This window comes from Oreochromis aureus, linkage group 5 (assembly GCF_013358895.1).
Source record: "Oreochromis aureus strain Israel breed Guangdong linkage group 5, ZZ_aureus, whole genome shotgun sequence".
Lineage (NCBI taxonomy): Eukaryota > Metazoa > Chordata > Actinopteri > Cichliformes > Cichlidae > Oreochromis > Oreochromis aureus.
In genome coordinates, this window is record NC_052946.1 from 34,435,251 (window position 1) to 34,459,340 (window position 24,090).

The following is a 24,090-nucleotide window of genomic DNA, read 5'->3' on the forward strand; positions in this document are numbered from 1 at the left end:
GTCCTTCAGTGCCTACACTGAATAAATATGTAGGGCTACTTTTTTCTCCCCTGCCTCTGAGTGATGCTGAAAAACTACTTCACACATTTATTACTTCTAACCTAGATGATTGAAATTCATTATTGTCAGGTTGTTCTAAAAGTTCCTGAAAAAGCCACCATTTAATCTAAAAGGCTGCAATGAGGGTACTAATGGGGACAAGAAAGAAAGATCACATGTTTTGAAATCCATCTTAAAAATCAGGCCACATCATGTCTTAAAGACATCATAGTACCATATTAAGCTACTAGAGCACTTCTCTCTCAGGCTGCAGGATTACACCAGTCAGCAATAAAATTATGACCAGCAGCCTAATATTGTATTGGTTCCCCTTTTGCTTTCAAAACAGCCCTGACCCATCAAGGCATGGACTCTACTAAACCCCTGACCCATGCTGTGGTATGTGGTATGTACCAAGATGTTAGCAACAGATCCTTTAATCCTATAGGTTGCCAGGTAAAGCCTCAGTGGCAACACCTTAAACTCATTGTTGTTATCCTCAAACCATTCCTCAACCTGAACCACTTTTCCTTTGTGACAAAGTGCATTATCGTGCTGAAAGAGACCACAGCCATCAAGGAATACCGTTTCCATGAGAGGGTGTACATGTTCTGTAAAGCTTAGGTAGATAGTACATATCGAAGTAACATCCACACGGATGGCAGGACTCCAGGCTTCCTAGCAGAACATTGCCCAAAGTATCACAGTGCCTCTGCTGGCCTGCCTTCTTCCAATAATGTATATTGATGCCAGGTGTTGTACAGATACGCTACACAGACAGACCCAGATATGCATGTAATGTAAATAAACAAACATGATTCATTAGACTAGGCTACCTTCTTCCACCATAGAAGAAACTGCTGGTGTGAATGGGTGAATGAGGGAAGTTGTGTAAAGCACTTTGAGTGTTCAGTTAGTGTAGAAAAGTGCTATATAAGAACCCGTCCCTTTACCATCCAATGGTCCAGTTCTGATGCTCATGTGACCATTGTTGGTGTTTTCAGCAGCAGACAGGGATCAGCATGTCCACCCTAACTGGTCTGTGGATATGCAGCCCCATGGAACCACTGTTCCATCCACTGAACTACTTTTTGATACATACTGACCCTGCAGTCTCCCCACAAGACCTGCATTTTTGAAGATTCTCTGACCCAGTTGTCTAGCCATCACATTGCTTGCCTATTTTTCCTGCTTGTACCGCATCAACTTTGAGGACAAAATGTCCACTTGCTCCCTAATATATCCCACCCACTAACAGTACCATAATGAAGAGATAATTAGTCTTGTTCACTTCTCCTGCCAGTGGTCATAATGTTCTGTCTGATTGGCGTACTTGTGGTTCCTAGAGGTTCTAAAAGTAGACTTGGAGCCAGAGGCTTCAGCTATCAGGCCTCTCTTCTGTGGAACTAGGTCCCACTCTGGATTCGGGAGAGAGACACTCTCACCTTCTCTTTCCTCCAGTCTGTATTTTGTGTTGTCTCCAAGGTTCTTTCCTTTTCATTTCTTGTCTCTTTTCCCTCAACCCCAGTAGGTTTCTTCCTATGGAAAAATTCCAACTATTGAAAAATGCTTGCCCGCAGGGAGTCTCTTGATTGTTGGGGTTTTCTCCTAAATACTGTAGATGAGATCACTATTTTTGTGATTTGGTGCTATATAAATAAACCAGAATTCAACAAAAAAATAAGCTGCAATAACTGAAATTTGAAATTTGATTAGGCTGAACTGAACTGACATAAAGTCAAAAAATCTTGACTGTATGGACTAATTTGGTTATGGCTTAGCAAACTGTAAAGTTGCTGTTTTAATAATGTTCACATTCATGAGAGCAACAATGTTTAACTATGATTTGCACTATGACTTGCCTGACCATGGAGAACTAGACAGGGCTACAACATTTCACTGCTGAGCAGCTAATGAGGATATAGCTTTGTTATTCATTTAAGCCTCTAGCAGAATGGGTAAGCAATTAGAGTTGGATGGCAGCCATTTATTACACATTATTTCCCATCTTTATTCAAAAGTTAATAAATCTCTAATTCTATTGTTGTCTTTTTTAAAGCACTTAAAGCCCCACGGGGTAGGAGGGATTAATAGCTAAGTCTATTAAGTTAACTGTTACAATATTTACTGTAACTAGTATTTTAGGAATGCATCCTCTCTATTTAAAAGGCCTTGACAGACTTCTGACAAAAAAAAGATTCAATCTGTATTGCAAATATTACTTTAGCGGTAAAAATTATTCATCATATATAATGTAAATAATATTCTGAGGAAAACTAACCCCCGACCGAGTGTTAGTATCGAGGAGGATTGTGGCACAGAGGATACAGTGGAGGGTGGGTGACGATAGCTATATTGTTAGATTTATGCATTAGTTTGGTTTAATGGTATCAACACAGCCTGTCGGAATGGCTTCCCACACCATTTCAGCACTCTGGGAGAGATGGTTCAATTACTGTGAGGGGAGTTGGCGAAGTGAGCCACGTGTGAGACACCAGACTGACAGCTATTTAAGAAGGGGCCTCATAAAAGAGATTTGTGCCTATCTCAGCTGGTGCTGTACTGGTGCGAGCTTCGGCGGAGGGGTCTAACGGCTGCAGCACTGAGCCTCTTTTCCACTCCTACCCACCTTAATCTGCAGGACTGAGTGCTCCCTGCCCGCATTATGGATCATTTAGTAAAGCCATAAAAGCTGAGGTGTTTTCACATGAAAAGTTATTTCTTCACTACTTCTACTGTGATTCATTCCTCTCTCATCCACATAAATGCCCTAGGAGAGAGGTGGGGAGAGAGTGAGGCAGAGAATGAAGTATAAGGGGAAGAAAAATCTGCCATGTCATAAAAACCAATGACCTGCTTACATTGATCCTCTTCAAGATCTCAACAAGGATTTAGGGATATTTTTCATCTCTTATGACAGAGATTGTAAATCTAGTCTTTGTTAGACCTTGAACTTGTCTTTCATATTTTACGGGATCATATAATTATTTGTTTCTTGGACAATACTGTCAGCCAGTTTGGCTTGTCAACTTTAGATCTTAACCTCTCAATAGTTTCCATCTTTTGTACTGAATTTTAAACAAATAAATAAATAAATATTTAAAAAAAAACAAAATAAACAAACACAAAATGGCAACTTTGGATCTTACATAAAAAAAAATACAAAAATACAGTGCTGGCTAGCCTTCCCTTTAAAAGTGGAAAAAGAAAAAAAAAATCCTTCAAAGGTATCAAACTGAAGTTAGGGATAATTCGGATACTTCCTGTATCCAAACTGAGTGGTGGGGTACATCCTACTTAAGAAGATGGATGGACAGGTGTATCAGCATTAACACTTTCCTTGCACAAAGTCAGTTCATTTAGGGAAAGTAAAGACAGTTTTCAAGTAACTTTTCTTGATTTTATTTCTAGTGAAAAGGTAAGACGCTAGTCAATTTCACACTATGGTGCCTCGTAACATACTGAAACACACACTGTTGCCCTCTCCCTTTCCCCCACTCCTGGCTTTACACATTGCTTCATACAAATAATCACTCACACACACACACACACACACACACTCAGATCAGCCAAAATCAATTGTTTCAAACACTGTGGTTAAGCGCATAATGTTGGATGTTACGGGTCATATACATAAAGGTGGCTGACAGATGATATTGATTGTAAGTTGCTCCTGCCTTATCTCATTGCTCTTGTGAAACTGGTGCTCTAAATGTCTCATCTACTGTTAGCGTGACAGGCTCGGGAGTCCCTAATGGTAACTGCAGTAATTTGCAGCCTTCTGCACAGCCACTAGGGTGATTATTACTCTAATCCTCTTGTGTACTTGCATTACATACAAAGGGAGCAAAAGGAGTGGGAAATTTATCTCTAACACCCACTTTGGTGGTATTAAATTGAAACAGAGAGACTAAGGTCAAAAGATCAAGAAGAGAAAGAAAAAAAAGAAAGACAAGAGGCAGAAGCTGTTGTCTTCCTCACAAAGATACTCCTACCTGCTTTTCAGTAATATACCATAATAAATTTTACTAAAACAACACTGAGTGTCACAGAAGAGTTTAAAAATGTATGCCAACCAAAATATAGAACTTCATTAACAAGTTTTTTCAGTTTTACTGTTTTACTATGTCCAGTGCTATTTTTCTTTTATCCACTACAAATACTCTTTAAATGTCAGTCGCTCTGTTCATTGTGTACAGTCTAGAATAAGTGATCTATTTTTTGAAGTTGAGGTAGAGACCTTCAAGAAAGGGCCTTAAAAGTACATCTCAAAATGCTTTTTCTGTGTAGCTCTTTGGACTTAAAATCAGTGTCAGTTTCTATATAAAATTCAGACATCTATTAAACACACATCTCTGACAGTAACGAATATGCCAATACAGATATATCACAGCATATTCTTTACTGGGAAACAGTGATATCCTCTATATTTGCATGTTTCATACTTGAAATTAAAACAGCTTCTTTTAAAGTAAAAACAGGTCACAAGAATAAAATATTCCAACAACAGCAACTGTTATATCAAAAAGATATAAACATAAAATGCAAAGGCCTTTAATAGTTACACAGACAACATACTGTGAAGTGTGGAAATATTTCCCAAAGCCTCAGATGATGGCAGTTTAAACTGCATAGCAGTGTCTTAAAGAAAATCTATGTTGGCTAATGGAGTTTGTAGTTTGTCCATTTGTCCATATAAAGGCCCTTCCTTTATATTTTATCTTTAAAAGATACGATCAACTGGGGGTTAAGCAATTGATATGCTAATTTAAACTGAGGCTACGGTTGTTTGTATTTGGCACTGCATCAGTTTGGGTAATTAGAGGAAAAGATGAGGGCAGTGGTCACTATCTCTGTTATTAGACTGTTATTTGCCTGCATGTTGTTCTTTTGACATGATGTGGCCACATCTATGCCACTCAGAGATACTGAGTTCCTCTCTAATGGAACCACATCACAGGATTAGCTCTGTGGTAACTTTTCACCCTGTAGTGATTTCACTACTAAGATCTGACCCTCTTAGCCACGTTTCCAACTGACCTTTGTGTGGAAGGGAAAGATGACTATCTCAGTGACGAAATGGTTTCGCCCAAAACAAATGGTGCTTCTTTGTTAGTCAGTTCACATAAAGACAGAAAGAAAAGGAGTGTTGGATGTCTTAGTATGCGTGTTGTAACACGATGTAATACTGATTTCAAATTGGAAAAGGCCTGTCTTTATTACTTCAATATTAGCTGGGCGTGTGAAGCATAAGTATTAGCTTGTGGTGCCACAGCTAATAATGTCACTGCAGTATATGTACTAGATCTAAAAGCTCAATCTATCAACTGCATAAGTGTAGAAGATACAAAACTATACAGCTATGTAGTATTGTCAAAGAGTTGCACCATATTAGTTTAACACTACTTAAGCCTCCGGGTCTTTAAAACTTTTCAGTCTTAGCTCAAAGCTATGTACATAAATATTTAAACACTCTCAATGGCTGGGGAATGCAAAGAAAAAAGAGATGGATCCCATTCAGCTATTGATGATGAGGCTTCACAAAACACAAACATTAGCCGATCACACCATCCTATGTAAACCACCTTCATAAGCATCATATCAAACTTGATGTATAAAGGTAAATTCCCAGTCCAAAATCCTATTATAACATCGATTACCAGAAGACAAACAATGCCTAAGGCAACACAAAACTGGCTAGTAAAAGTATTTTCCCACTTCGAACTTTCCAGACTGACACTGAACCCCAGTATGTGGGTTTTGCAATATTAATAACACCATTTCAGAGGTAGTTCTCACCTGTCTCAATAAGTTCTTATGTTTTTGTCTCGCTAGCTAGGATTGGAATTAAAATGCAGAATTTAAAAAACAAAACAAAACAAAACAAACTTTAACAATAGATAGATTCAACTGGCACCAAATAAAAAATAAAATAAAATAAAATAAATGAAAAATGGAAAAGATATTATCATTATAGAAGTATCCCTAAAAAGTAGGTAATTATTTTCAAAAGACTATTGCAACATTACAAACATTACAATGCTATATCTTTAGGCCAGAGGTTCCCAAAGTGCAGGGGGGGCGAGGTATGAATAAAAAAAATAAAATAAAATGTAAAAATTTTTTAAAAAGAGCGCTTGGACACTGCTAGCATAATGGACAGGTTTTTGACGGGGCTGCCACACAAACGCAAAGCAGGAGATGAAGCATCACCAAATTTGTTTCCAAACCAACTTCATTCCAAGCCAAATGCTAGAAAATATGATGAAGCATATCTTGCCTTTGGCTTCACCTGCACAATAGTGATGGGATTTCCGGATCTTTTTAGCGAACCGGCTCTTTCGGCTCGACTCACTAAAAAGAGTCGGCTTTTTCGACTCCCAGCGCAAAGCACAAGGCTTGCGTGCGGAGTGAAGCGAAAAAAAGTGTGAGAGAGAGGGTGAGAGAAAGAAAAAAAAACAAAACCCACGGCTCCCAATAAGGAGTCGCCTCGCGTCGTTCACTTCAAAGAGTCGGCTCTAAGAGCCATTTCGTTCGCGACCGACACATCGCTACTGCACAAGTGCCAAGGTAGGTCTCCCCGACAGAATTAGTTTCCCATGCGTCGGGAGCACGCGCTGGGCTGTCCAAATCACGGACAAACAGTATCCCGTAGTTGTTTATGTTTTTGAACACATTTTGCACAGAGAGGCATTTTTTGAAAAATGTATTAATAGCAATGTTGAATATTATTATTACACAGGAAAAAAACAACTACACGTAAAATAATTACACCGTGACGCCTCTGCCTTTCTAAACGGAGGGACAGTAACTGCATGTGTATATGTAAGCGTGTAAAAACTGCAGATAGTAAGATTAACAGTATGTTGTCTATATCCGCCATTGTAGAAATTCATCTCATGTAAACAATAACGTGACGCACAGCGTGTAGTGAAAAAAAGGCACATCCCCTTGACGTCTCGTGACGAACTCCGTATTCCTCGTCCACACGTAAACGCAAAAACTGAGTTTTCACAAAATCTCCAACCTGACAGGAGTTTTAAAAAATCTCCGTTTTAGGTGATTGGAAACGCCGTTTACGTGTGGACGAAAGGTCCAAACGCCTAGAAAAAGCTGCGATTTCAAAAATACCCGTGTAGCATAGCGTAAAAGAGTTAGTAGTTTATTTTATTGCTACCTGTAATTTATTGCCGTTTACTTTTATTTGCTGAATTCAGTACTAAATGTTTGAGGTGTGAAATTAACTGCAATGGGGTTTGAAAAGAAAATATGGGTGTGTGTGGTTGGAGGATGTGTTTGTGCGGGGGTGGTGGCCTAACAAAAAAAGTTTGGGAACCACTGCTTTAGGCTGAAATGAAGAACAAAATCAGCTTTTATACAAAGACTTTGTTCATAACATATTTTTGCAAAATTGAGTTGGCAGATTTATTATTATTATTATTATTAGTAGTAGTAGTAGTATTGTTGCACACAGGCTAGCTAGTTCTAACCAATTCCCATGATCGTGCTAGGCTGAGGAACTTGACAAATAGCTCTAGTTTAACTCTGATCTTTCCTTAAAGCCATGTTAGATTGTCTTTCTAGCCAGATGCTGCAGCTATAGGTCCAACCAACCTCTTTTGCAAAACCAAGTCCTAACCAACAGGGCATGAGATCGGGGCCTCAGCAGAGAGGTAAAGACAGTTTGTTTTATAGTCAAGGACTTTTCTTTTCTGCTCTTCAACAGTTGTTTGTATATTGCTGGTCTGCACTTTGGTGGCTAAGGGCGAGAGCACTTGTAAACTAGATGGACAATGGGGAAACCTTTTGTATACAAGCGCGTTGATCCACACAGGTGTGCACACGGGTGTTCACTGTTCGTAGACATAAACTACACCTTTCTTAGCTGCTACTTCAAAGCACATTGTGCGCTGTCTGTCCTGCATGCTGCACAACAACTTTCAATATTTAGTATTTACTGCTGTTCACACTTAGCTAGATTGACGTGATGGTGTTGTGTTTAGTATGTTGCTTTGTTTTTGTTTGGTTTTTTTTTTTTTTGCTTGTCTTCTCTTCTTTTTCTCTCAACAGGTGATCCAGGAGATTTTTTTTTTTTTCTTTCTCTTTGTCTTTGAAAGTGCCCTTTCTCACTGTCTCTTTTCCCTTCTGTTTTTCTTTTCCTTCCTCTCTTTCTTTCTCCCTTTCCTATCCCCCAGTCATGTCTGTCCCATCTGTAACAACTGAAAATAAAATAAATAATAACAACAAAGTTTGATCAAATGGACCAATACGGCAATGCCATGATGATCCATTTGGCAGAATAAATCCATTTGGTATCCTTGTTGGTCTTCAGACAACAATTCTGACGGCTAAAGAACCAAATGGGACAGACAAAAAAAAACAAAAAAAAAAACTAGATGGACAATACTCGCCTCCAATCAAAGGTGACATCACCAGACAGCTGGTGTTCCATTTCAAGAATCCTCCTTCTCTGCTTCTTCTGTCCCTAGCAGACTGGATAAACCTATGCAGGCGGGACAAACTCACCTTTCTCAGGAGAGTAATTTCCCAGATTCTGCCTGCAGGGTAGAGTCCTGGAAATTACCTTCAAGATTTAGCTTTCAGATTTATTTGTCCCTGTCAAGGTTATTATCGTTAACGAAAACTAACGAAATAACGAAAACTATAAGTGAAAAAACATTTTCGTTAACGGAAATAAAAATGAAAACAAAAAAAGGAAAACTAACTAAAACTGTAATGAGTGTTCACAAAACTAACTAAAATTAACTAAATTTATAGCAAAAATGTGTTTAGTTTTCGTTGATGTGTGCGTGTCATACAATAGTCAAGGGTGAAAAAGAAGTTTAGTTTCCAGGTTTTTTTCTTGCTGTGTCTCATTATGCCAGCAGGTGGCAAGTACGTTAGTCGAGTCGTCTGTGTTGCTGCTCCGTCCACGCGCAGAATCATGTCAGGAAAAGTCTGGAGAAAGCGCCAGCTTCCAATTTGGGATTACTTTGAATATGACTGTGTTTTGGATAAAGCAAGTGTCTTGTAGTGGAAAGAGACAAATTATGAGGGACATTTCTAAAGGGAAAAAAATCCCACAAACCTTAAAGTGCACTTGAAAAGCTCACACAAGAAGGCTAACCTAGCCTAGCTTACCTGGAGAAGGTAAGGGAGCACATTCAACCCTCATCCCCAGAAACAGAAGCTAACCCCAGGCAAGGCAGCGTGATGCATCCCGAGACAACAGGACTGGGATATCTACATAACGGTGTGAGTCAATTGCCTTAACACCCGGTGCGGCAAGAGTTAATAGTCTCATTGGGGCCAAGATATACATTTTATAGTTGCCTGGTATCAATGGTTGTTCATCTGCCTTTATTTATTTATTTAAAGAACCCATAGGTGGGAATGTGAGTTGTCTTTCTCTGCGTGTTAGCCCTGCGACAGACAGGCGACCTGTCCAGGGTGCAGGGTATGGTAGCTGGAATAGCAACATACCCAAGGATAAGCAGAAGAGAATGACTGATATGATGAAACTGGGATTTTGTTACACTTTATTGCAAACACAACTAAAACTATAACTGAAACTAATCGAAACTAAACTGAAACTAAGGATTTTCAAAAAAATAAAAACTAAACTAAACTAGCAAACAATTGATAAAAACTAATTAAAACTAATATAAAATTGAAAATCTGAAGTCAAAACGAAATAAAAATAAAAACTAATGAAAATTGCAAAACTATTAAAACCCTGGTCCCTGTTTCCATGTTCTCCACGTTCCTGTTTCCAAGATGTCTGTCTCTATCTCTGCCTCCCAAAGTGTATGAAGATTCACTTAACATCCTTTGTATCAAGAGTCAAGGCTACTGAAGGCAGTGCATTGGTTCCCTCCTCCGGACTCAAAAAGGGGGCTGCCATTGTCTGGAATTAGCCCTGAGGAACCACTCAGTAATATTATGGATGCCTTTCTCATCAAAGACTTTAATTGATGTTATTGTTACAGCTTGTAATGGTTATGCCATAACATGTTCTAAGAGTTCTCAAAAAGTCAAATGGAATCAAGAAAGAGTTTTGTGAAAAAGAATCAACTCAAATCTCACATTTTGAGTAAGACGACAGGATTTCAAATCTAAAGTCTTGAGCAGGATCAGTGTCATTTATTTTGGTATTTTTCTAATATTTGTAACATTTTTCTTCAACTTTTATGATATGCTTTAGAAAACAACAAATCATAACACAAAATGATTTAAGGTTATATTTACCTCTTGATTAGTATCTTAACCTACTATTTTATATTAAGTACACTCACTAAAAGTTGCTGGTACTTTTAGGAAGGCACAGGGCTTTTTGCCAAAGATATAATACATATAATTTTATAATGGAAGGATAGGTATTTAAAATGGACAGACCCGTACTTCTAATATTACCTTGCAAATGGACGTGAGGCAACATTAGCTTTTAACATTGCAGGTGATTTACATTTATTATAGCTTCACTTTGATTCAGAAAATACAGTGGAGGATGAGCTATAAAGAGAATGATGACCTGTAAGTTTGTAAGTGAGAAGCCATTAATCAAACCAACCTATAATGTTTAGTTTTAATTTGAAAATACAATAAGTTCTTTGTCTGCTTTGGACTTAAAGAACTTAGAAAAAGCAAAATATTAAGAGTTAAAGTTTATTAAATATTAAGAGTTAAACATAAAAAATATTTCTACATAACAAATAAAATGTCATTATAATTGTTACATAGAAAACTCCTTTATTTTCTACATATGCCATCCAAAAACTGGAAAATGCCGAAAACGTTTAAAAAGTTCAGATATTAAATCCAGCCGACTTTTCAAATGATCTCAAAGAAAAATGCAATTATAAACTTAAAGTTATTTTTATGTACACTGTGAATATTACAGATCTGCATTACTGTAGGTGTGACAGTATGCAAATTTTCAAAACTGAGCTCAGATGAATGCAGCCCCAAACCAACTCTGCCACATATTCTGCAGTTAGACAGAGTTAATGGCGGTGAACAATCACTGCTAAATGATTTGAGAAATGTAGAATCTTAATATTATTTAGCACGACTCATTCTTGCGCATTTGTAAGGCAGAAAACAAAAAACAAAAAGACAGATGGAAGTTTGACTGTCCTCAACTTGCTAGTAATGCATGCATTGGGGAGCAGCATGAAAAAAAAGGACAGGTGGGATGCAACTACTCGAACACGCAACTACTCGAACATGGAGACTAGATTTCTAGTTGCAGCCCAGGGTCTTCTTGCTATGTGGTACTGTTCCATTATTGTGGCAAAATAATGGAATCAGTAAACATGTAAATAGAAAATGCATCGATATTATGGCAGTTAATATAATTATGAACCAAGAAGCATAGTTAGCTCAAGTACTTTTACTGGTTGTGCTGATTCAAATTGATCTTTCACAGTTTGTCGTCATGAATTGGAGCACACCTGTAGGTTTCCATGCTCCCTTTTCTGTTCCATCATAAACATATGCATGGTTCTCTGAACAACATTCAATCGTCCATACACAACAAATCTGATTTAAGACAGCAATTTCATTAGACACACATTTTCCACAGGACAACGCAGAGCTCAGACCTTCATGCTTCATCATCAGCTTCAGTACTTCTAATTATTGCAGTTCTCCTTAACAAACTGCTCACTGGGTGAAAAAGGGTTATTTTTAAGAAAGAAAATGCTGAGCATGCTAAGTATACTAAGGATAGACAGATAGGCAACCAAATAGGATGCCCTAACAAAAGGGGCGAGGCAAGCATAGAGAGGCTTTAAGACTATGACAAAGACGAGCGCCGGGAGACATGACAGGGGTAAAGATGAATATGCCTCTGGCAGTTGAGTCCTGATTACTTTCTTACTGTTATGGCCTCACGTGTTCCAAGGCAATTTGGCTATATGGCTGAGCATAAAACAGCACAGTGAGCATATCACTGGTGTGGTTAATGCTTGCAACCTGCTTCCATAACAGCATATCAGAAGAGCTGTGTCCAAATTATGTGAAAGTGATGATTCTACCGAGGTTTTGTGCAGGTACAATGTTTTTTTTTCACAAAGAAAAAGACAAATCAAGTCTACAGTAGATGTCAGCACATGCTCATAGGGCATGAAGACAAAATTCCTCTGGGAATTCATAAACAACAGTAACAGAGCAGCAACAAAATAAGAGCATACCTATAAATTCTGAATGATTTTGAGACACATTAACAAACAAACTAAAAACTCTTTTTTTTCTCAACGTTAATAAGACAGGTTTTTTTTTTTTCCTGAAAAGGCTAAAGTCAATATTTTGTACATCCCTCAATGTTAGTACCTTCTCAAACCTATTTTCTATATTGCTCTGCCCCATTGTCTTTTGCTCCCAAAACAAAAACAGGCCACAAAAAGCAATAAAAATAACAGAAAACCAGTTTGTGTCATAAAGAAGCATTTTCCTAAAACAGCTGGACACTGTAGGTTTTACCAGATTCTACTCAAACCGGTGTAAGATGTTGTTAGGAACTATTTTAAAATGCGGATTAGTAAATTTGTTGATCCAGTGGAAAGTAGGGTTCTACAGAATTATCCAAAATAAAAAGCACAAACTATTATAAGATATATCAATATAGCAAATGTTATACTTTTATAATACATTTATAAAAGTATACGTCCAAACTAAGTGACATTATCATCGTTAAAACATGGAAATGTGCAGTAAAGGTGATGAGCTGGGAAATGGTGAGTGCCAGTCAAACAGGTCAAAAGAAAAGACTCATGGATGAACCATGAGAATGCCTGATTTAGTGGTGAATGTTATGTCATTAGTGGTAGCACACCATGAGAACATGAACTGTCTGCTTATTTCTTATATAATCTGAGTGAGACGTGACAGGGTCAAATAAGGGACAGAGGTAGAAGTGTTATGATCATTAAGATTACATAAACTATTATTAACCAAGCATGGCTTTTAAGGCTGCATCTCACTCTTTCTTGCGGACAGCTCCCCAGGGTTTTGCATCATTTTCTGAAATTGTGTTTATTCCTTTTCTCTTTATCATGCTCCTGTTTTTGCTAACTTTCACTTTCCTTTCTCTCACCGACTCACACACACATGCATACACACGCCATTCAGTTTTAGAGAGCAATGTAGGCAGAAATGCCCATGCTTTGGATCATGCTGAGAAAGCAGGAATTAATTCCAATCAGGCTTGAACAGGAAAGAGCCATTCCATTTTGCACCACTCCTGGAGTCACTCAAACAAGAAGCACCCCCGCCTCTACTGCATATGCATGAACACACACACACAAACACGCACGCATATACCCGTATCGCACAAACCCTTTGGAGCAAATATGGTGATATTGCTTAGCAGCTAAACAGAATTTTGTCTATTAAACATCAACTGTCTTTGACATTAATACCACGCTAATGAAGCCCTTGACACCCTCATTCACCTGTCTTTTCCATTTTGCAAATAGTTTTAAGCAGCCTTTCATTGCTGCTAATATACTCGGTTACAATAAAAACATTTTAGGATTTAAAGTATTGTAGTGTCATTTTTACTGACAGTGTACTCTCTCCATTAACCGCACTCCTGGAGCACCGTTCCTATGTTGCTCTTTCCCTCTTGTTCTTCCTTTTATCATTTGCCTCAAAACAGTGTTAGAACACAGCTTATCTGGGAGTAATGCAATTTGTTTGCCTCTACTTTCTTTATATGCCTGCACTGTTTCTTTCATTTTCTACTTCCTACTATTGAGAATAAATTCACTGACTCCAAATCCATTTTCATTTAACATAGCTATCTTACATGTCTGCTTTTTCATATATCCATCTCTCTTGTGGAGGAGAATTTGAACATATTGCTCCTCCTGGCACTTTACGCCTTCCCTTGAGCCCATAAAAAAAGCTCACACACCCTACTTATGTATCATGAAAATAGCTGCAGTAAAACTTGCAATTCCATACATTACAGGCACCCTTGGGCTTTGCTATGTACAGAGCCTCAAACAGTTATCCAGATGGTTCCTGTCTGACTGTGCTAGGCATTTTCCAGCTTACCTATGGGTGACAACTCTGCCACGCTGCCAATATAGGGTCCTTCCAAGAACTTGGGTTCACTGTCATTGATGTCCTGGACCTTGATGACAAACTCTGACTCTGGCTCAAGGGGATCGTTAGAGAGCCGGTCCCGGGCCTGAGCCCTAAGAGTGTAAAAAGCCTTTTCCTCTCGGTCTAGTCTCTCTGTGGCATGTATATCTCCTGTAAGCTCATCAATGATGAAGATGGATCCAGCTCCTTCTCCAGAGATAGTATATTTGATGTTGCCCTCACCATCATCAGAGTCTGTATGGATCTGTAAAAAAAAAATACAGAGCGGTTTTGAGAATGATGACTTCAATAAAACACACACACACATTCCATCTTTTACAAGTATGCAATGTGGTACGTACTGTAAAATTTCTAAAAAATGTTTTGTTAGTGTCATGATCAAGTTGCATATTGATGATGACAATAATTCACTGAATGGATGTTTATTTTGTTTTCTCCATAACAACTAGTTATATTATCAAAAGTATAGTTATCTATTAAGGTTTGGGTACTAATAGTCATTGTTAGTACCCAAACCTGAATGCTTTGGGTACCATTCAATATTAGCTGAATGCTTATAAAAGTCACAATTTGTTTAAAACACAAAAACTGATTAACTTTTTAATATGTAAATATAACTAACTCTTTTCAACTCTCTGAGTTGAAAAGAAATCCACTTTAATGCAATGAACTTGCTACTGCTGTTGTTTTCCTTTTATTAGCTATTACTTTACAAGTGTTGCATTAATTTATTCAGATTGCAATCAAGTACTGTTTTGTTGGAGTGCATTTGAACGCAGGCTAATTCAAACCTTTCTACTTTAACGGAACATTTTGATACAGACAACAAAGCTATCTGTGAACCTCAGGCAAAATCTGCTCACCCCGTCCTAGCAGTCTGACGATCGGGGCCAACCAAATCGAACTGCAAAACTGTCCTTGAAACACGACAGGGATTACAGTCCTGTTTGACCACTTGTTATCACATGGCTGACACGCCACACTCGATGACACCTCAAAGTATTAGAAACTGTTGAAAGTTTAGAAAAAATTATCTGAAGTGAGCCTTGTCCGAGTTGAGATTATTCTGTCACATATTTGTCAGGTATCTTATTTTTATAATTTTGTTTTAACTGCTGAGAAAAAGGTTAAAAATGGACAACCCCCAAATGATATTTGGTCATCAACCATGACCATAAGAAATATGTGTATTTTATTCATCCATTGACTTTTCTTCTCTTAGGGTGGTAAATCCAATTCAAGTCCTTCTACTCCCTGCGGACTAGCCATCATCGGTGTGGTGAAAAAAAAAGACACCAGAGTTCCTGTGATGATTTACACCTTTTCTGCACATTGTGCCCTTCACAGGATGTGACGCCCAAATTAGGAGATCAAAGTCATTCAAAGACTCTTAAATGTAGAGACATGGAGGTGCTGTGGCTGAAAAGTGAACTTAAAAGAGCCCTTATAAATCAGAGCTATAGTTTCCCCTAATGTGATTAGAAGACATTCCAGGTCTAGCAATAGGAGATGCATTGGTCCCCCATCCTAAACTCCCCTTTGGCTCTTTAGTGAGCATTAGACCTGCTTGCTTCTGCTCCCTCTCCCTCTCACTCACCTTCTATCTAAAATTATAATTCAGAGCTGTCTATGCAGTGTAACTGTGGTTCAATCTACTCAACAGACCAGAGGAGAGGGGAAATCGCCCTGGCCTCCCTGGTTAATTTTTTATAAAGGCTTAATTAAATACAGGCTTCTATCACCCTTGCAGGGATTTTCATTAAGTATTTGTCGTAAAACCGAGGAATAATGCAAGCCTGTGCCTTGATATTGCTTCCATCATCCATTTTCTTCTTCTTTTTTATCTGTCTGTTTTTGCCTTTTCTCCCCATTCTGAATCATCCTCAAGACAAATACACGAACAGTCAGTGGAAATATACTGCTGGATACTTTGGCGGTATCAATATTTCAGTTATAATAAAAAAGAAAAAAAGGAAAATAAAAGTTTCATTGGTCCAAACTGTGAAAGTTATCCAATAAAAGTGAGCACACGCTTCCACCACTTGATATGTTTCCTCCAGATTCAACCTCCTCCTGAATTTCAAAATTAGAATCTCAGGAGAGAAATGCATGTGTGAAGTGTTGCCATCTTGTGTTCATTCACTTCCACAAATGTTGGCACAACAAGTCCTGCAATTAAAAAATAATATCTTTTTTTTTTTGCTTTCCCTCTACCATCTAAAACAAACAAACATGAAAGCATTTTTATAATGACCTATGTAAGAATTCCTGAAACCACAGAGCAGTGTTTCCTCTTTATAAAATGTGACAAAGTGGCCAGGCCACTCCATGACCTTAAAAACTTCTTCGTTGCACTTCTTCTTTTACCACTCTTTTGTTGCCTGGCAGTATGCTGTAGTAGTATGCTTAGTATGGGTCATTCTATTCTAGAAGACCAACTTTCATTGTTCTGTTCTGTCTTAGGGAAGGAGATTCTCCTCCAAGAGTTTACATTGCCCCATCCCCTAACCCCTCAATGCAGTGAAGTTGTCCGGTAGGCTTAGCTTAAAGTGTTTCCACCTTGGTGGTTGAATGTGGTGATGATCTTCTGTGGGTCATACTTAGCGTTTCTCTTTCTTTAAAAACACAAGGTCAAACTGATGGCAAAGAGCTTGATTTTGGTTTCATCTGACCACAACACTTTCTCCCAAACATCTTCTGAATCATTTAGATGTTCACTGGCAAACTTAAGACCGGCCTGTACATGTGCCTTCTTGGGCAGGGAGGAACTTGTGGGCGCTGCAAGATTTCAATCCGTCACCAATGGTGGTCTACTGATCGTTAACAAGCTCCGGCTGTATTTTTGGTCTGATCCACCACCGTTCTCATGATTGTCCTCACCCCATAAGTAAAGACCTTGCATAGAGCTCCAGACTGAGGGCGACTGATGATCATTTTATATTTCTCCTGTTTCCGAATTATCAAACCAACATTTGACACCTTATCACCAAGCTTCTGGTTAATGATCTTGTAACTCACTGCAGCCTTGTGTAGGTCTACAGTTTTGTCCCTGATGTCCTTTGACAGCTCCCTGGTCCATGGTATTGAAGAAGTTGGAATGAAAAAGAAAAAAAAAACAAGATTGATTTATTTATTGACTTTAACCTGTGTGCTGTATGGTTGATATTTTGTCTTTTTATACTAAAATTAAACTACCATGAATTTTATTTCTTTGCAAGTGAGGGAACTTACAAATTCAGCAGATGATCAAATAATTATTTCCCTCACTGTACCTGGGATTGGTAAATACATTAGCTTAGAATGTTTCTTACAACAGGAGTTTGAAATGTCTACAAGTGTCTAACATCAGAGTACATTATTTTACATATTTTACATAAATTCTCTGTCTGGTTACGTTTAGGTAAAAATATTGCTTGGTTTGGTTTAGGTTTACTATGTCAAAAAGATTTTTAAAAGCATAATTTTCTACATCAATTAGGTGCAGAGACTTATTTACATCACCAAGGTTGCTTAAGGGAACCCTAGATGATTATAAGATGTTATAAAGAGGTCCTATGGGCTTTTTTTCCTTTTTTCTTGCACACATAGACACAAACAGACATACACTCATGTGGGCACACACACACACACACACACACACACACACATGGATCATCATTCTGCAGGAATGATGCAATTTCTCTCCCCTCAGGCTGGCTATACCCATCCTTCTGTCAGTCTATCCTCACTGGAGTGATTCAAGTTGGCAGCTTGAAAAACACACACACAGACACACACACATGCACTCGCTTAGCTAAGTTGTTCTCTGCAAACTAAAGGTCAGAGTCAGGATGTCACTCACAAAAAATAAGCGGGGGTGCAAAAGTGCACAACAAATTTCCAAGAAGAAGATGGGAAAGACACACATCTTGTACACCTGCTGAGCATGACATTATAGATGTTTTTTTTTTTGTAAAATCTTTAAACGATATTCCTGACACTTTGGGGGGGAAATAGATTCTCCACATTTGGACAAGGTGTGCCATTTCTTTTATTGGCTAGGTCACTGGTATAGACATCAAAAATACTAATACACACCAAGAAAAACAACATATATTTCAAATCAGTACTAAAGGAACTCTACTCTTTGATGTAATTGCTTCACTGTAGAAAGCTAATTATAAAACTTTGTAGCTTCCTTGTAGATTTTGACTAGTCTTTCTCAGCTTCAGTTCACAAGGTTCAAGTAATGGTCAAGTTTCACAGGAAAGAAATTATAGTCATGCTCACTGGAGCATATGGAAATCACACCGGTAGTCTAATTCCCTTCGATTAGTTAATATAAAGCTGATGAAGCTATGAGCATTTTGGACATACTGAGGACATAGCACAACAGAGAAGACTTTTATGCTGGGGAAAATGTAGGGTTTGTATTTTTTTTTCCATGGGCAGTGCACTTCTTTTCCACATTTCAATTCATTTTAATTCTGTTTTATTTAATGAGCACCAAATAACAACAACTGTTGCCTCAAGGCACTTTATATTGTAAGGAAAAGACCGTGCAATAATACAGAGAAAACCACAACAATCAGACATCTCTATGAACTAGCATTTGGGGACAGTGAGAAGAAAAAACAAAGTTTTAACAGGAAGAAACCTCCATTAAAAACATGCTCAGGGAGGGACAGCCATCTGCCATGGCCAGTTGGGGTGAGGGGAAGATGACAGGACAAAAGACATACTGTGGGAGAGAGCAAGAAATTAATAATAACTAATGATTAAATTAAAGTGGTGCATAAACATGAGTGAATGAAAAAACATGAGCGAAGAAGACACTCATCATCGGAAGCCCCCAGTAGCCTAGGAATATTGCAGCATAACTAAGTGGGGACTCAGGATCACCTGATACAGCCATAACAATGTGGTTTATCAAAAAGGAACATTTTAAGCTAATCTTAAAAGTAGAAAAGGTTACTCTCTCCTGAATCCAAACTGAGAGCTCGTTCCACACTAGAGGGGCCTCTAAGCTAAAGCTTCTCCCATTCTACTGGAAGAATGGAACCACAAGTAAGCCTACAGTGTAGAATATGGCAATATGAGGTCTTCGAGACATGATGAGCCTGATTATCCAACTTATCATGAGAGTGATGTTTTGGAAATTTTACAGCCGTCGAATGTGAGATTGGAGTTTTTTTTTTATTAATAACACTTTGTTCATGTCAAAATGTTAGGTTCCTTTAAAAAATGTAAAAGAAGGATTATTGGTCATTGCACAATGACCAAATTTCCAAAGTAAATATAATGTAGGGATATAAACTACTATACCAATTATCTGAACCCTTTCTATAAACTTACTAAAAAGTATATCATCCTATCACTGCAGCTAAACAGTATTAATTTGGTTCCTGGCTTTATGCTAAACTTGATGCTAGCAAGAGTCAGCCATGCTTTAGGGTTTACAGTGGAGGCCTGTGGGTTGACTCAGAGGACAGTGAGGTTGTTGATGTCTTGTCAGACTCACCTTTAGGTCATAACAAAGTGTCTAGCTGTCACTATAGGCTAACCTACTGAAGGGGATGACATATGACTCACATGCAGTGACTGAAAGTTTCCTTCACATTTAGTCATTTTTTTTAAGTTTTTATGAGGTTGGAGGGGCATCTGGTGTACAAATCTACCAGATCAAACATGTGAAGCTACACGCTGTGGCAACCCCTTTTATTTCTTCTCCTTTTGGTCGGTCCCTTTAAGAGTCACAGCAGATCATCTACTTCAATCTCCTATCCCTAACATCTTCATCTGTCACACCAACCCTTTGCATGTCCTCCTTCACTACATCGATAAATCTTTTGTGTGGTCTTCCTCTTTTCTTTCTGAGTGGCAGCTGCATACTCAAGATCCTTTGTCTACTATCCCTCTCCTGTACCTCCAAACCATCTCAGCCTTGTCTCTCTAACTTTGTCTCCAAAATGGTCAACCTGAGCTGTTCCTGGCAGTAGCTCGGGAGGTAGAGCACATCATCTAACAATAGGAAGGTTAAAGGTTTGGCTGTACCAGTCTGCATGCCAAATATCCTTGGGGAAGATACTAACCCGAATCTCTCTGATGCATCCATCGAAGTATAAATGTGTGTGAATGTTAGATAGAAAGTGTTTGTATGAGTGGGTGAATGTGGCATGTTAAAATGTGCCTTGAGTGCTCGAGGAGAGTAGAAAAGCGCTATATAAGAATCAGTCAATTTACCATTCCCTCTGATATATACGTTCCTAATCTTGTCTCTCCTGGTCACTCCCAATGAAAATCTTCAACTCTTCCAACTTCAACTTGATCTTCTGTCTTTTTGTCAGTGTCACTGTCTCCGAACCATATTTTAAGCACAAGCTCACACTAAACGAATGTGTTTAGTACCAAAATAGCATAGAATAGAATAGAATAGAATAGAATAGAATAGAATAGAATAGACATGGAGTAGCATTTTCATTTACAGTGAAGATAGAAAAATGTGAGCTGCACTGAAGCTTTAGTTTATTGAAGATTTCAAAGACGAAGCAAATTGCCTGTCTTATATTTAAGTCTGTGTAATCTGGACTAGGCATGCCACATTTCACTACAGCTTGTAAAGCTTCTGATCTTAAAAGCTTCAAAGTGTTAACAAGGTGACAAGGTATCAGAGACAGTCTAGTTGGGGATAGCTATGGGGAAGGAAGGATACATACCAAGGACAGAACCTGCGATGAGAATGGATAGAAAATAGTAGCACAGTGGAGTAGGAAAAAGGAAGAAAAAAGTCACAGAAAGAAGTTAAAATGTAAAAGTGATGTTCTGAATTACAGTTACAGAGGCAAACCTGCAGAAGCTTAGACAGAAAGAGAATGAATTTCTAGACATCAAAGAGAAAACATTGTCATGATGTGTTAATATAATTTAGGACCTTTCGATCAATGTTCACGTTTGGATGGAGAAGACAGATGGTTTGAAAGAGATGTGAAAGAAGCCATCTATGTCCATTGTGAACGACTATCTATGAACACAGGGGGTGGCTAACAACACCAACTGTCTACCACCTATAATCTAGTTTTGAGATCCCTTCCCAGGCGCCTTAACGGCAACCTACATCTTGCGTGATTTGATCTCAATAGTCACATGATAGAGTGTGGCAAGGTTTCACCCGAAACCTCTAATGATAATAACCCACACCCTTTTTTACACATTAGCTCATGTGATGTGGCACATGGTCAATAGTGCGTCAACGACCCTCTTACGGGGCAACTCCCACTAGGGCTTAAATACCTGGGACTCTCCATCAATTGCTCTTAGAACTGAAGAAGCTTCTTGGATGAGAGGTGAAACATCTTCTAGAAACTTAAGGAAGTCCAGACATTTTTCTTTCCAAGTGCCTTAGATGACTGAGAACCTAGACAGACAATTTAGGATCTTATTTAAAAATAAATAAATAAACCTGAGAAGTGACATAAACCTGGTATGTATATATGCATGTGTCCAAAAGAAAGGTTACAGCAAAGGAGAAGAAATATAATCAGCTGCCTCTTCAATGACTTTCTTATCTCATAGATGGATTTCAAAGACCATTGAGTTGTAATCTCTCTAAATGCAAGGTAAGACAGTGGTAAAGCAGCAGAATGATATCACAGATCACCACCACAGCAGTCTGCCCAGTCTACCAGTAGGAAAACACAAAATGCAATGTACCACAGTTAGCTAGTTAACAGCATCTAAACTTTTAAATTAAAAGTGAGGGGATTGTTTAGTAGTAAAAGAAAATCATCTACTGAAATAAAATAAACAAATACATGAATTAAAATGATTTTTTATAGTTTGTTTAAGCTTTACATGTTTTGATAACATGTAAAGCTTAAACAAACTCACTTAAAATACTCAGTGTTTTATTCAAACATATTTCTGATCATTACAAAACATCAGAAAACAGATAAATCAAAAAAAAAAAGAAAAAGCCTCTTTTGGTTTTTACCATTTAAATGGATTTTACTTTATGTCCAACAAACCTGCTGCAACCAAAATCAGACACAGAATTTGATACACCATAAATCAAATTGATAATTTTCAGAAAGACGAATGATGTATGAGAAAAATATTTATTTTAAAAAAGCCAATTTGTTTCATTGGGGTTAAGAATTAAAATGGGATAAGAAGCACCTTGGAGTGTGACATGGACTGTAATATCACTATTGCTGAGACAGTATGCAAAAACTCATCTCAGATATAGACACAAAGTTGAGAGAAAATTGAAAAGACATAAAGACAACACTGAAACTCCACACACTACTATAGTGAGCATAAAATGTGTGCACATGCTGCAAAAATTGTCCACCTCATACACATTCACCCTCACAATGGATTTACTTCTGACAGCATTTGTCAACATAGAAGAGAAAAAAAAACTACCAAAAAGCCCCAGAGTAGATGAAGAATGTATCATTTCCCCTGTCTACTTCCTTTAACAACAGCCATTTAGGATTACCTGTGCTCTACAGCAATTCTCTTTGCCCAAGTTCCCTTCCTTTTATCACTGCACAGAGCTTTGAAAAAGAGTGTCCAAAAGATCATCATAAGTACACAACTGGTATTTATCTAAATACACAGATAAAATCTTCCAGATCAAATACATGTAAGCGACCATCTTACTAGTAAATTTGACTTCACTGGCAGTAACCACAGTGTGGGAAAAAAGCAAATTTGGCAACTATGCTGAGTCGGGGCAAAGTAAGATGCACAATTATACAATGCAGAGGGCCAATGCTTGGCTCTAATCCTTCATAGCTTAAATTATAGTTTTGATACCAAAAATCCAGCAGGGGTAGTCTGTGTTTAAGCATGTATTAATACCCAGACAATCACATCCACACTTACGCATGCCATAAATAGCACTGGCCACTGCCCTTGTGACATGAAATGCAATAACTTGATAATTTTATTAATAAAATCATCTCTTTTCTCCCTCCTGCTGCATCATTCCCTCAAGCTCTTCCCTTAAGCTCCTTTATATCAGCTCACTGTCTTCCCTGGCACCCTGTCCTTTTAATGAATCACCAGTCAGTGTATGAAGGCTCTTGTTTTCCAGTCTCCCTTTGAAGCCTTCCTCTCACTTCATTCCTTTTCTCATATGTCACTCAGCTTTATTCTGTCTTTTCCTCTACCAGCAGACAGACAGTGCTGCCTGTTGCAATGTTTGGTTTTGCCAGCAGGAATTCATCACATTCACAATTGCAGAAAAATACTGATCAAAGGATAATTATTCTGTAAGACCAGGCTCTGGTACAAAGAACATCTCCATTCATTTGTAAGAAAAGAGAGATCAATATATGCAGATGCAATATTAGCTGGTCAATTGCCATGTCTAACTGATTAGAAACAAGGGGATTTCATGATTGATGCATGTGACTCATCACCGTGTCTCATTCTGTCTGCTTTAATGTTCTGTCTTTTTATATCATGTCCTACGTAAAGCAATCGAATCATACACGGTGTCCACTCTCATCAAGTCACTGAGGATCATATGAGAAACAGCTGATGAATGGGATGTGAATGAGACGAAATGAAAAAAAAAAAAGTGAAAATATTACTAAATGCACACTTGCTACTGACATGATAGCAAACTGATTTCATTTGACATACCCATTATCTATGATTACATTACAAAATGGCATTCACTGATCACATTTCTGGTGTCAAGACATTGTCCTCAATATCAAAAGGAAGGGCACTGCTGAGGCTGTCATCACTAAGTACAGAGGCTTTGTTACCAAACACCAGAGACAGAAAAACAACACAGAATTTTCATGGCTTCATTTATGATTTGACATATTGGCTAAAAATGTATTAAGGAACAATATTAAAGTGTCTTTAAAGTTGTCTTTAACTACACTGTACTTGCAAAGTATTTATTGTTAGTTATTTTTGGTACAGTTGCTCATTACAATT

General features: G+C 38.0%; 1 protein-coding gene across 1 annotated transcript in view; it reads right to left on the reverse strand.

Annotated features, from left to right (window-relative positions):
• LOC116326853 (cadherin-22) overlaps window positions 1-24,090 on the reverse strand; it is a 71,726-nt gene that overhangs the window by 44,294 nt on the left and 3,342 nt on the right. Inside the window, exon 2 of the mRNA XM_031748279.2 lies at window positions 14,101-14,395. Within this exon, the coding sequence (XP_031604139.1) occupies window positions 14,101-14,395 (295 nt within the window). The remainder of the gene's footprint in view (window positions 1-14,100; window positions 14,396-24,090) is intronic.